This window comes from Rhincodon typus, chromosome 17, assembly GCF_021869965.1.
Source record: "Rhincodon typus isolate 14 chromosome 17, sRhiTyp1.1, whole genome shotgun sequence".
NCBI classification, from domain to species: Eukaryota; Metazoa; Chordata; class Chondrichthyes; order Orectolobiformes; family Rhincodontidae; genus Rhincodon; species Rhincodon typus.
In genome coordinates, this window is record NC_063348.1 from 18,079,060 (window position 1) to 18,094,139 (window position 15,080).

Below are 15,080 nucleotides of genomic sequence, written 5' to 3' on the forward strand. Positions count from 1 at the left end.
CTGATGAAGGGTCTAGGCCCGAAACGTCAGCCTGTCTGCTCCTATGATGCTGCTTGGCCTGCTGTGTTCATCCAGCCCTGCACCTTGTTGAATCTGCAACCTTCCCACTCCTAGTTTATATGGCTACTCCATTTACTTATTGAGCCATTAGATATGTTCCATTCATACATTTCTTTCATTCAGATTACTTTTAATATCTCAAACATATAAACACCTAAAGAAACTATTCCAACAAAATAATAAGAAATGTCTCATTAAGGCCCAAGTGACTTATTTATTATTGAGAAAACTTATTGGAAATATAGTACGATGCCAAGGTTGCAAAGAATATTAGAAAGTAGTACTTACTTGTTGAAGTTGGGACTGCTTTAAGCATGTTTAGGTTGTAATAGGAAGGAACCCCTGATAAAGATGTTCCAGTTTGAGCTCTTGTGGAAGAACAAACTGCATTAAAATCTATACATTTAAGAAAATAGGTCCTTAAGCACTTGGTTGTTCTTTCAATGGTCAACCTTGTAGAAGCTTTTGCCTGACTGTCAGTCATCCTTTGCTGTTGTTCAGCCCATCCTTAATGGATACGTTATATATGGATTTGGGAAGTAAGTTTTGAAACTAAAAGGCCATTCATTGCTCAAAACAAAGATGCTGGAAATGCTCAGGAGGACAAACAGCATCTGTGGAGAGAGAAACTGAGACATTATAAGAACATGGAGATTATTATGAATCTGTGTAAGGTGTCAGTTAGGCCACAACTGGGACACTCTGCAATTCTGGTTGCTCCAAAATGGGAAGGGTCTAGGGGAAATTCACCAGGATGTTGCCTGGGCTGAAGCATTTCAGCTATGAAAATAGACTTGATCTGCTGGGGTTGTTTTCCTTAGAACAGAGAAGACAGAGTGGGCACACAATTTTGTGTACCTCAATTATGAGAGGCATAGGGTAGATAGGAAGAAACACATTCTTCCCGTTAGCAGAGGGATCAATAACCAGAGGACAAAGATTTTAAGGTAAATTGTTGGCGGATAAGATTTAAGGACTTTTTTTAACCCAGTGGATAGTGGGTATCTGGAACTCATTGCCAGAAAGAGTGGTAGAGGCAGGAACCACACAATATTTAAGAAATATTTAGATGATCACTTCAAGCACAATAGCATTCAAGACTACAGGTCAAGTTTCAGCTAATAGGACTAACATAGTAGGTGCTTGTTGACTGGTTCTGACATCATGGACCAAAGGGCCACTTTCCATTGTGTGAAACTTTGATTATGATTAAATGCTATATCAGAGGTGCAAATAATTATATAGCAGCATCTGACTGCAACAATTAATGATAGGGCCCTAGTAGTGTTGTAGAGAGATCTAAGGGTTCAGATACATAATTCTTTGAAATTTGCATCACAGGCAGACAGGATGGTTAAGAAAGCGTTTAGTGTGCTTGTCTTCATTGCTCAGACCTTTGAGCATAGGAGTTGGGACGTCATGTTGAGGTTGTATGCCAGAATGTTGCCGGGAATGGAGTGTTTGAGTTATAAAAATAGGCTAAACAGGCTGGGACTTTTTCACTGGAATGTAGGAGGTTGAGGGGTGACCTTTATAGAGGTTTATAAAATCATGAGGGGTATAGATAAAGTAATAGTGAAGGTCTTTTTCCCATAGGGCGGGGGAGTTCAAAACTAGGGGACATTTTTGTGAGGTGAAAGGAGAAAGATTTAAAAAGGACATGGGGGCAACTTTTTTTACACAGAGAATGGTTAGTCTGTGGAATGAACTGCCAGAGGAAATGGTGGATGCAGGTACAGTTACAGCAATTATAAGACATTTGGATAAGTACATGAATAGAAAGTTTTGGACTGATATGCGCCAAATGCAGCTGATGGGACTAGTTTAATTTGGGAACGTGGTCGGCATGGACTAGTTGGACCGAAGGGTCAGAGATAGCAAGAACTGCTGGAGTCAGAGTCAATACAGTGTAGAGCTGGAGGAACACAGCAGGTCATGCAGCATCAGAGGTGCAGGAAAATCGACGTTTCGGGTTTACACTCTTCAGCAGGACTGCCTGACCTGCTGTGTTCTTCCGGCTGCACACTGTATTGGACTGAGGGGTCTATTTCCACGCTGAATGACTCCAAACATGAAAGAACAAAGAAATAAGATACCCAGACAAAAATGCCAAAGTAAAACACAGAAAAAGAGGGTGGCAGAGGTTGTTGAACTCAGTGGTGTGTCCAAAAGGCTGCAGAATGCCAAGATAAAAGATGAGCTGTTGTTCCTCAAGCTTATGCTGAGCTTCACTGGATCACTATGGCAGGGCATAGTCTGATCTTTCTGTCTAAGAGCAAGGTGAAAAGTTAAAAAGTGAATGATAGGAAGCTCAGGGTTATGCTTGCACTGACTGAGACAATTCCTCAAAGCAGCTTTCCAGGATCTGTTTGGTCTCCTCAATTTAAAGAAAACCCTCTGGTGCACGTGGTCTAATAAACCTCCTGATTACCTGCTATGGAGACAAAGTTCAATTTTCACATTAAGAATATTCTCCATCAAGTTTGACAATATCACTGTGCTAAATCAAAACAGGGTTTTCATGAGGCAGTGTGGATCATTAACTGTAGCAGAATTGTATTCAATCACATTCTGCTCTCTCATGACCCAGCAGATCCCCCACGCTACCATCAGCATCAAGTTGAGATCAACTGTGGTTTAATAAAAAGTGCAGGAGGACATACTAGAAGCAGCACCAAGTATATATAAAAATGAGACATTAACTTAATGAACCTACAACTCAGGATAAATTGCATGCCAGATGGTGGAATTAACATGCAATAGACCAGGTTAAACAAGTCCACAATCAACAAATCAGATCTAAGCTGTGCAGTTCTGCTGCATTCTGTCATGAAAGTTGGTGGACAATTATACAATTAATAGAATGCAGAGGCTCCATAAATGTTCCCATCGTCAACAATAAGGAGTCTAGCTCAACACTGCCAAGAGAAGGCTGAAGTATCAGTCAGAAGTACCATATGGATGATCCTAGCCAAGCTGTCCCAGGACAGCTACAACACTGTTACCTACTTGGTAATGTGGCAAATTGCTCGGGTACAGCCTGTGCATAAATAGCAGAACAAATACAATGCAACCAATTACTGTCCTGTCAGTCTACTCTCAATAATCAGCAAGATAGTGGAATGGGTCATCAACAGATTTATAAGGCTGGACTGAGAAAGGAATAACCTGCTCATTGATGTCAGTTTGGATTCTGCCTCATTAGAATCTTGGTTCACTACTGCAAAGGAGCTGAACTCCAGAAATCAGTTCAGAGTGACTGCACTGAACATCAAAGCAATACTTGACCGAGTTATAGCATCAAGGAGAATGAGCAAAACTGGGAAACTCTATGGTGGTTGGAATTACCTGCACAAAGGAAGATGGTGTGGATGTTGGAGGTCAATCATCACCAAATGAGTTCTTTAAGGTAGTGTCCGAGACCCCACTATGTTCAGCTGCTTCATTAATTATCTTTTCTCCATTGGGTAAGAAGAGGGGTTTTCTCTGCTGATTGCACAATGTTTAGCACGAATCACAACTTTTCAGATACTAAAGCAGTTTATTTGTACATACTGCAAGACCTAGACAACATTCAGGTTTTGGCTGCTACGTGGGAAGTGACATTCATTCCCTGTATGTAGCAGGCAATGATCATCTCCAATAAGACAGTATCTAAATATTCATTGACATTACCATAGCTGAATATCCCACTATCAACGTCCAGAGGCTTACCAGTGACCAGAAACTGATTGGATCAACCTTATATTGTCGCTACAAGAGCAGGTCAAAGATTAGGAATTCTTTGCAAAGTAATTTATCTCTATCTCCAAGGCTAATCCACCATCTAGAACGCACAGTTCAGGAGTGTGATTGAATGCTCTACACTTGCCTTGATGAGTCCAGCTCTAACAACCTTAAAGAAGCTCAATACCATCCAGGACAAAGCAGTCAGTGGATTGGCACCCATTCACCATCTTCACCGTTCACACCCTTCATCACAATGCACAATGACAACAATGCGTACCATTTACAAGGTGCATTGCAGTAACTCATCAAGGCTCCTTCAACAGCACATTCCATATTTGTAACTTCTACCATCAACAAAGGTAAAGGAATATCACTGCCTGCAAACTCCCACTCCAAACCATATCACCATACCATTCTGATTTGGAACAATATTGCTATCTCTTTACTGTCACTGTGTAAAAGTGTGGAATTCCTTATCAGCACAATGTGCGTCCCTTCCTATCCAACCCAACCCCCAAACAAAAAACTGTATTGGTTTTAGAGAGCCACATCACTACCACCTTTTCTGGTGTATATTTTTTGATTTGATTTATTATAGTGACATGTATCTAGGTACAGTGAAAAGTTTTGTTTTGTGTGCAGTACAGACAAATCGTAACATACAAAAATCATAAGGTGATAAAACAGACCGAGGAATACAATATTACAGGCAAAGAAAGTGCACAAAAAGCTAGATCAACATCAGATTTTAAATTTGAGAAGTCCATTTCGAAATCTAATAACAGTAGGGGAAAAGCTGTTCTTGAACCTGTTTGTACATGTGTTTAAGCTTTTGGAGACAGTAAGAACTGCAGATGCTGGAAGCTAGAGTCAAGAAAAGGCAGCCTGGAAAAGGACAGCAGATCAGACAGCATCTGAGGAGCAGGAATGTCAACATTTTGGGCCAAAACCTTCATCAGGACCCCAGAAGAAGTTGAAGAGATTACAACCGGGGAGGAAGGGGTCTTTGGTAATTATTGGCTGCCTTTCTGAGGCAGCAAGAAGCATAGATGGAGTCAATGGCTGGAAGGTTGGTTTGCATGATGGGCTGGGCTGTATTCACAACTCTCCATAGTTTTTTTAACAGTCCTGGGCAGACCAGTTGCCATACCCACCATGATGCATCCAGACAGAATGCTTTCTGTGGTGCATCAAGGATAAGCAATAAATAATAGCATATCAGTGACACCAACATCCTGTGATCAAATAAGGTGTCATTGAAAATACTACGATTTCATTTTTGTGTCAAAAAGTGTTTGGGGCCTTAGGTAGTGAGAGGGAAGGATTTGAAAGAAGTGCTATGCATCTTGTGGCTTTTCACGGAATAGGTAGTACCGAACTGGGTGACTGTGGAGTAAGGCATAGAATCATGGAGGCAATGATCTCGTTGGAATGCTGGAAAGGGTAGGCAAAAAGTGTTTGGTGATGGCCTCTTGCTGGAGCTGTTGAAAATGTCGGAGGTCGACCTGTCAAATACAGAGATTGGTGGCCGGATCCGAAAACAACAAGGTGCACCCCAGACAACAAGGTGCAGGGCTGGATGAACACAGCAGGCCAAGCAGCATCATAGGAGCAGAGCACCCCATTATGGTAATAAGCCAGAAGGGAAGGGGTGAGAGCAGGCATGCATAAAATGAATTGCAAACAGTTCTGGGCCCCACCAACCACACTAGATATAAATCTTTAGTTGAGAAAAGAGAGATAAGGTCCAACTTAACGTCAATATTTTATAAACTTTGTTGTTTAAAGCAGGCAGCCGCATACGTTTTACGTCAGTTCCGGTGCATGAACGTCACGGCAGTTTCTTCGCTGCCATTGGCTTGTTCTGTAACTGCCACTGAATTTAAAAGTTTAAACGGGCGCGCGGCCGCTGCTGCTTTTTGGGTCCTTGGTTTGTCTGGGATCTTTCGGTAAGCGCCTAGTATTGGGGAGGTGGGAGCCAGGGCCGTTTTTTCGGGGGGGGGAGAGAGAATCTCAGCCGGTCGTTCCTGACTTGGGAGGACGGGGCTCAGTCGGCTGTTTTGCTCCGAGGTGGAGAGGAGGGGGACCTAGATTGCTACTCGATCCCGGGAGGTGAGGGGGGTGTCGCCACCGGCTCCTGATGTACTCGGTCCCGGAGGGGAGGAAGGGAGGATTCAGTAGTACTGGAGAGCCCGCAGGGCTGTGAGCCGGGAGAAGGGCTGCTGTCTCTGAGCAGCAGCACGGTCACCTCCAGATAGTGGAGACTGGGATCTGTCCTTGAGTTGTTAAAGGCCGTGTTTCTGATGCGGAGAGTCCGTGGGAGTGGGGTGGGGGGACACAAACTGGGGTTTGTTCCTTTTTCAACAGCGTTTGATCGACAAAATGGTGTAGTGAGATAGGATTTATCGGTATGTCGCTGGTTTCAGGAAATTTGACTTCCACAGCATCTACATTTGTAGATATTTCACAGTATTTTGTTTTGCTGTATCTCCAGAGAGCTTTCGCTATTGTTTTGTTGTGAAGTGTAACTTTTTGAGAGCATTTTTTTAATGCCCCTCTGTTCAAGCTTGGTTCGCCCATAGCCAGCGTTTTGCAGCTACTTCACCCATCCGTCATTATGGGGATGCTTTTTCAGTTTGTCAAGAGATACTGTACCTGCATGTAATATATACAAGGAAGTCTTATAGTTAGATTGTCGACCGCAGCTAGAATTAGTAAAACCTTTCTGAAGTACTTTTAAAGAGATGGGCTATAAAGTATTTCAGAAGGCTTGCAGTTAAGGTTTAACCTGGGGTTAAACTATGTAACCGAAAGAACTGCGGATGTTGGAAATTAGAAACAAAGCAGAAATTGCTGGAAAAGCTCAGCATCTGTGGAGAGAAATTACATTTAACGTTTCGGATCGAGTGACCATTCCTCAGAACACAGAACTGAAGTTGTGAGGAAGGACCACTCGACCCAAGACGTTAACTGATTTCTGTTCATAGATGCTGCCAGACCTGCTCAGCTCTTCCGGCAATTTCTGGTTTTGGTTGAATTTAATTATGTAGTCCTTCAGGTTTAAAAAAAAATTGAAATGTAAACGAGAGAGATTCTTAAAGCATCTGTATTCTTCTCAGATTTAATGTTTTTAAAAGAAACTTAATCAACTAATTTGTATTACCACTTGTGGCAGACCATTTGTACTATGTTGTCATTGGAGAGGGGAGGGTTCCCTTTGTTTTATTTTAATTTGCATGTTTGACGTTGAGCGAGCCTGTCTATTAGAAGACCAGGAACGTCTGCCAAGAACAAGGAGGTCCTCCGTACTCTGCAGCAATTGACTTCTCGAAGTCTCTTTGCCACATGCAAAATACAAATCAGAGGTGGAATGGAGTGTCTTACGTAGATGAGTGCAGCTCCAACAACACTCTCTAGAAATACAATCCCTGCTTGAACAAAGCAGACTGCTTGATTAAACACTGTCTCAACCATTGCTGCATTGTGCTACATTGAAACCCAGCAAAGGGATGCAGTGCATCAACTTGACTTGGCCTCTCTTTCAAATCCACAGCAATCGCATGACCCTGCAAGTTAACTGAGTTTCATAAAACCAACATGAAATAAGGGAAATTCAACCTGATCTAAAAATAATATTAATCTGAAGAAGGGTCTCGACCCGAAACGTCAGCTTTCCTGCTCCTCTGATGTTGCTTGGCCTGCTGTGTTCATCCAGCTCTACACGGTGTTATCTCAGATTCTCCAGCATCGGCAGTTCCTACTATCTCTTAATCAAATAGTGTTTGTCCCCAACATCAAGATGGTTGGTGTATGTGGATAGCATATCACTGCAGCAGACCCCTTTTGCCAAGAGACGTCTACCTTTGCATGGAAGTGGTCCATTTTTTTTTTGCACCAATGAATTTCGTGCAACATTGTACGTGTGCATATTTGTGTGTGCGTGCAATCGCTGCAACACTTGATGGTATTGACAAATAAGGACAGTGTCTCATCAAAGTGACTGAAACCAGTCACTCCAGGTGGGTGTGAGAAGTCGTCAATTTTGATACGCACTCTTTATGGGAATTTCACATTGGAGATGGAACCTCGCCTATAAATAGTAAACCTGGGAGAATGGGGGGTGTGGGCGAATCTTCTGCAGGCAGAGTACACAAAGCATCTGTTGGTGCATTGTATTTCCAGCTGCTGTTTATGACAGAAAGAAGAGATGGGTTTTTTGTTTGTGACTACAGGTGTGAAGCTGGTGAAAGCTTGCTCTCTACAGTGACCAGATAAGATTAAAAACAAACATCAAAACGCTGAGTACTCAGGCCAACTGTGATATTAGCTACTGTCGATGATTCAAGACATTGATTAACAACTGGAGCCTTGGGTCAGAATCTTTAAGGTATTTAAATACTAATTTCCTTCCATATCTTTTTTTCTACTGGATGCTATTCCTATATACATGCTTAATGTCAACTTTTCTTTACCCCAGTGTGCATATGACATGATTGGTCTTTCATTCATGGACAGGTGGGTCAGTTTGTGGGTCATCTGGAAGATGGTATCTTTTTTCAGTGTGCATCTGTTACTGTGCTGAAGTGTCATCTGAAAGGATGCTTTAGTCATTCATGGACCCTCAAACTATAATGTACCGACTTGGGAAACAGTTTCTCAGACCCCAGTCTGACTTCCCCACCTGTGATTTGTTCATTTAAGTGCTGAAAATCGGTTAATGAAATGTGGATGATGTTGTTTTGCTTTTTGTTTTGTTAATGTTCACAGGAAGTGGTCTTGCTGACCAGGCCAGCATTAATTGCCCTGAAGGCAATTGAGTACACAACACTGCTGAGTGTTACAAGTCACATATGCCAGGCTAGATAAGGATAGCAGTTTCCTTTCCCTCCTTTCTCCTTTGAGGACTTTCACACTTCATGTGGATATATATATAAATTACTTTGTCTACTTTGGTTAATTTTTACCTTTTTTTTTGTGCCATTCAGTGACATCATGGCTTCTAGAACAGCAATCATAATGGTGGACACAGATAACATGCTGAAATACTTTGGCGAGAAACTTCATATTGTTATTGAAGATTTCAAAGAAAATACTATATGGCTGAAAGAAATCCAGGAGGAAGCCAAAAAGATGTTCATCAGGTTAAAAAGTGTTTTGAGATTTTGTTAACTCCATGTTAGCCACTGTACCTTTTTGCTTTTGATCTACTGTCACATTTGTAGATGTTAAATATGCACTGATTCTAGCAAAACATTGAGTAGATTGCCAAAGTCTGGTTTTCAAAAGAAAGTTGCAGATTTATACAAATTTAGACCTGCAATTCAATGAAATTTTAATGATTTGTTCTGGGGGTAACCCCTTAACCAGACTCTTAAATGGGTAGCTTAAAGGCAAGCTATTCAAAATGTTTTGCTGGGATTAATGAATATGGTTGTCACTTCAAGAATAACTGAATATTTTTAAGGTCTTGTTTACTAATGGTTTTTTCAAGTCTCCTGCTGATGCAATCACACTGAATTAAGACCAGTTTTACAATCCTGTTTCAGATGCAGCAAAAAAATCAGGCAAAATTTGCCAGCAGTATTGCAGCCAATTGCACTATTATTGGTTACCCAGTGAATCGTAACTTTCTTGGTTTTTTTATTTATTGCCTGAACCACTGCCCCCAGTAGAAATCCTTCCTTCCAAATAGCAATCTTTACAAATGGAGGTGTATTCTTCCTTCAGAGGATTAAATTCGATTAAATTTGGTGCACCCTTTGTGACAGTGTCTCCAGTCTGATTTGCCATTTCATCATTTTGGGCTAGTTTGATTCCAAGAACTTCAGAGTTATCTTCAAGGTTTATTCTATATTTGTACAGCTTTTGAAAGAACACTTTTTATTGTTGCTACTTGCTGTGAAAAGTAGCTGTATTTGTAACTTGACTACAAGACAGCAGACTTGCATCAACAATCCCTTCAGTCCCCAAAGGACCTGCTTTTTTGCCTTTTTATTTCTCAGATATTTACTATAGCTCGATTTTTAACTGAAAGCACAAACTTCCATAAATTCAACAGCACAGCTATATTTTACTGATACCTGTCAAAGACTCAATTCTTATGATTGTCTCAGTGTTTGTCTCACATGCAATATTAGATGAAAAATTTCCTTGAACTAACTCTAAAGAAATCTGGAACCATTGTCGATTGTCCCTATGACAATCTGTTTCCTGTGCTGTCTCCATCCTTGATAACTGTTGGAAGCTGCAAAGGCCTATTAACAATCTTTGACTTCTGACACAATTTCCTGTCTACACCATCACCAAAGTCCGTCTACATCCAGCTGTGTCATGTTACACAAGTCCATTTTAAACTCTTTGTTACCCAAAAACCTGGGTATTCTGTTGGTGGCCTGAATGGGTGCAAAATTCATTTAATGTAAACGTGGGCTCCTCCAAAATTCTGTCTATGTCTTAACACTCTTCAAATCTCATTTGCTAATCATATATGTGCTTTCTGACCATCATGAACTTCCCACCTGATGACATTGGCTTTAAAATTCTTATCTTTGTCTTCAGATCCTGTCACTATCTTGTCTTTTCTTGTGGCTGCTGCAGCCCGAAAGCCTTTTGATACCTCTGAATTTTTTCTGGTGTCTCTTTAATTGCTTAACATTGGTGGCGTTATTGCCAGTTTCCTTTGCCCCACGGTGTGACATCTCTTTTTTTCCCCCTATTAAGATTTCCTTTCAAATATGCATCCTAGATTAAGCTTTTGTTCACTGTCCTGATTTCTTCAGTGGTGTGGCAATTTTTTAAGTTTTAAAAAAAAACTTAAATGTATTGTGATGTATATTACTATGTTAAATGTGGTTCCAGAAATGAAGGTTTTTGTACATTCCTCGTTTAGGCCCAAGAACGAGGAATTGAACACAGGAAGGTTAAGTCTCCAACTGAAAATATAGAATCTCTCCACTGATACAATTCACCTAACAAATACTAAAATGTTAAGTACAGATGTTACAGTTCTCTTCAAATTCCGAGTCTTTATCATCAAAGAAACAGGGTAATGTGGGCTGTCAGTATGCAAGATTCGCTTGTATAAATGAGTAATAAACCCAAAAATATTTGAAGATATGTTTGAGTTTTACTACTAATACACAAATTGAAAATATTTTCAGCGATTTTACTGCAGAACCTGAGTTAATGCCGAAAACACCTTCAGAAAGAAAGCGGCGTAGGAGACGACCATCTATGGCACAGGATTCCAGTAAGAGGTAAGCGTATTAGTAGTGTGAAGTAAATTGACGTACAGTTTGAAGGCATTATTCTCTTGTGTGTTTAGTGGTCTAATCTCATTCTCTAGAAGTAAGAGTCATTTTGGTTTTAAGTTTTCAATAGTTCTGAATTCTGGAATAGTACCAACTTTGGAAACGAGCAAATGTAATACCACTGTTCAAAAGTGGGGTAAGGAAAAATGGGGACTAGAGGATGGTCAGTATGACATTATTTGGGGAATTTCTCGGACTCTTGCTGAGGCAATTCAATAGTATGACATTGTACCAACGTTGTGTTTGACAAATTTATTTAGGGCTTTTTAAGGGTGCACTGACAGTTGGGTGAAAAGAAGCCACTTGCACACTTGGATTTCCAAAAGACGTTCAATAAGGTGTTAAACCAAAGGTCATAGATAATAGAATGTTCTGGGAATTGCAACAATGTGTGCATTGATACTGGTTTAGTTAATGGACAGGAAAAAGAATCGTAATAATTGGGACGTTATGTCAGGGGTGGGGGGTGGTAGTGAGGGTCACTGTATGAGGGACCAAGTAAACTGGTTTTATGCTGGCATTGGAAGAATGAAATTTAACTTGTCAATCATGAAAGCTCATTGGGATAGGCATTAGAAGTTTGATTCTATTGGTTGGGCAATTTATGATAGTAGAAACTGGCCCAAAATAACCGGTTTATCATTCTTGACTGAAGTAAGAAATTACTTCATGCAAAGTATTGTAGATCTTTGATGACTCTGTCTGCAGAAGGTTGTAAATGCTCCATTATTAACTCTATTCACGGCTTGGATAGACTTCTGGTCTTGTGGCATTGAGGAATATGGGCATTGGTCAGGAAAGTGGAGTTAAGGCAATATATCAACCATGACCATAGCCGAGCAGACTCTAGACATGAGGTCCACTCCTTCCTATTTCTTGAGTGCTGTTCATAGAATGTAGTTCCACTACATTTTTTTTAACATTTGAAAGTCATAAAATGAAGGGAGGGAGGAGCAAGAAGGAAGAAGAGTCCACTTCCATTATTTGCTGAATTAAGAAGTGAGTTCTTGTGTAGATCAAAGTGCTCCTCTTCATAAGAGTCAATCCATAGCATGCTTCATGCTCTATTCTATGATCTCTTTTGGATTTTACTTAATGGATCATTTGGCAAGTACCATGAGAAGGTTTTTGCTTTGGCCTCCATTCAAGATTGGTGATAAGGCTTTTTGGTGTATTTGCTTTCATAGTAAAATAGTTGCTGACACTTTTTTGTGTGCCATCATATGGCAAAAGTACTGAACAACTCTAACTCGTGTGGAACTAAGCCAGTGTTGTTCGAAGTTTTGGTGAATGAGGGGAGGAAAGTCCCTAACTGTGTAAAGAAAAATTACAAAATTTTGCCAGTATGAAGGAGTGTTGGTTCTATTAATTTGGTTTTGTGTAGAGATTTTAATTTGAAGGATTTTATTTCTCTCCAGACTTTCGAGAAGCAGAAGACATTTGAGGCGCTCTTCAACTCAAAGGGCGAAGCTCAGAAGTAGGGTTATCGAGGAAGATAACAGAGGCTGCAACAAGGTAGTTGAGGAGCCAGCACATCCTGTACGTCTGACACGGTCAACAACACGTGCACTGGCAACTACCAATCTTGAAACTGAGAAAAATAATGAGTTTCCTATTGTCCCAGTTAATGGTCAAGTACCACTTGTTGTCCTGTCACCGAATGACAGTAAAACTATTGAGTTACACCAAAAAGATCAGGCAGCTAACTTTAAAACTCTGCCGACTTCTTCTGAAGATGTGAAGTTGTCTCAAAAGGAATTTGAGATAGAACCACCTCCCAGTGCACCTGTTTTGGAAACACTGTCTGCTGCCACTTCAGTGATCCCCAGGAGCCCAAATCGAGCAGCAACTAAGATGAAAATAGCAGGTGCTGTAACTGCTAAAGAAAATAGTGTGAATGAGTGTTTAGCTGATCGGGAGTTAAATAATTCTGTGAAGTCATTAGCTGCTAGTGAGAACTCCATCACTGAAGATGAAAACCAGTCTAGCCATAAGGCTAATCATAGATCAGTGCGGAAAAGCACGGCCAGTCGCCGGTCCAGCTGCCGCAGCCTAGTGGGTAAATATTCATTGAATATTCAACGGACCGTCATGGTACAGGAATCGATGAGGAATTCCTTGCGTAAATCCATTACCAAGAGGCAGAATGTTCTGGAGTCTTCTGCTTCCAACTGTAAGTGTACGTGTTCTAGAGAATTACAATTTGTCAACACATTATATCTCGTATTCTGTCTGCAGAATGGATAATAAAGTTCTACTTTCTGAGCTATACAAAACTGAACTTAAGATCACAAAATATTTCAGCTACATTTGCAAATGGGTGGATTTGCATTGAGACAAGGAAGAGAAGCCTTTTTCACAGCTTCTACTCTGTTTATATTAGTTGTTTATTTCAGTAAGCCCTTTTCTCTCCAAGCTCAGGCTTAAGAAGCAATGACTGGGATCATCTGAGATCCAGAGGTTAGTTATAGTCCCCATAATCTTGGAGGATGGCTTGAAAGAGTGAACATCGTCCAATTACGAAGAGGGTGCCCATTTGTCTACTGCTCTTTCAACCGTAAATTTGAATTTTATCTGTTTAGTAGCATCATGGCTATGTTTCAACGTTAACACCCCATTCCTCGGTTTCCTTGATTCCCTCATTGCTCCAAAATTATTGATTCTGACTTTAATGTATTTGTAGTACCCTGAAGTAGAGAACTGTGTAGTCTCCTTGTAATTTAACCTTTTGAATGTTTTTGAAAATCCAAATGTACACTATGCTTTGCTTTCATTTCACCTGCTGGCCTAGATGGATCACAGCTTCCCCTACTTTATGCTTTAGAGAGAAGAAAATATCATTTTTTGGTCTCCACCACAACTTGTACCAAGATTCCATCCTCACTCAGTAGCCACTGCCTCAAAGTTAACCATGGTGCTAAATTAACCATCAGTTTCTGACCCCATAGACTTGTCAGAATGACTGCTAGCTTCTTTGTAGCATGACCTGCCTCTGAAACCTTCCTTAATGCTGTTGTCATGTCAGACCTAAGCATAGTATGCTGTGCTGACTGACCTTCCACTCCTTAGTTTTCTCAATTTTTTACTATTCACTTTGTTCCACATCACTGTGCCCTTACTTGCATCCAGTTGCAATCATCAGTAATGTCCTATATTAACTAAACTATTTATGATTTGACTTGGACACTAATGCTCATAAGGAGGAAACTCCACAGCTTTTTGTTGCAATTCATTGTGATCTGTCCCCAGATGACTCTGGTCGTCTTTTTTGTTTTGTCATTTTATATGAAATGATTTGGATGAGAATATAAAAGGCATGGTTAGTAAGTTTGCGGATGATACCAAAATTGGCATAGGAGATAACGAAGGTTTTCTGAGATTACGAAGGGATCTTGATCAAATAGGTCCATGTGCTGAAAAAGGCAGATGGAGTTCAGTCTGGAAAAATGTGAGGTATTGCATTTTTAGTGCAACAAATCAGGGTAGGCCTTGTGCAATTAATGGTAGGGCTTTGGGTCGTGTTGTAGAACATAGGAGTGCAGGAACATTTAATTCTTTGAAGTTTGAGTCGTACATAGACAGGGCAATTAAAAAGGCATTTGGCACGTTTGCCTTCACTGCTCAGTCCTTTGCGTATAGGAGTTGGGAAGTCATGTTGAGGATGTACAGGACATTGGTGAGGCCTCTTCTGGAATACTGTGCCCAGTTCTGGTCACCCAGTTATAGGAAGGAAATGGTTCAGAAGAGATTGGCAAGGATGTCACTGGGTATGGAAGTTTTGAGTTACAAAGAAATGCCGAGACTTTCCTATTGGAGTGTAGGAGGTTGAAAGGTGACCCTACAGAAGTTTACAAAATAATGAGGTATAGATAGTTAATGGTGTTGTCTTTTCCCTAGGATGGAGTATTTCAAGACTAGGGGGCACATTGAGGAGAGAGATTCTTAAAAAGACAGGCAAACTTTTTTAAAGTAGGTGGTTTG

At 40.7% G+C, this 15,080-nt stretch overlaps 1 protein-coding gene across 3 annotated transcripts in view; it reads left to right on the forward strand.

Annotated features, from left to right (window-relative positions):
• The first annotated feature begins 5,628 nt into the window (after window positions 1-5,628).
• Window positions 5,629-15,080, forward strand: part of LOC109928233 (inner centromere protein-like) — a 37,161-nt gene continuing 27,709 nt past the window's right edge. For 2 of the 3 annotated variants that reach the window (XM_048607267.1, XM_048607269.1), the window contains exons 1-5: window positions 5,629-5,738; window positions 8,022-8,176; window positions 8,775-8,930; window positions 10,950-11,045; window positions 12,518-13,278. In XM_048607267.1, coding sequence (XP_048463224.1) covers window positions 8,782-8,930; window positions 10,950-11,045; window positions 12,518-13,278 — 1,006 coding nt within the window. In that variant the 5' untranslated portion in view covers window positions 5,629-5,738; window positions 8,022-8,176; window positions 8,775-8,781. The remainder of the gene's footprint in view (window positions 5,739-8,021; window positions 8,177-8,774; window positions 8,931-10,949; window positions 11,046-12,517; window positions 13,279-15,080) is intronic. The other variant, XM_020528249.2, reaches the window with a different exon arrangement.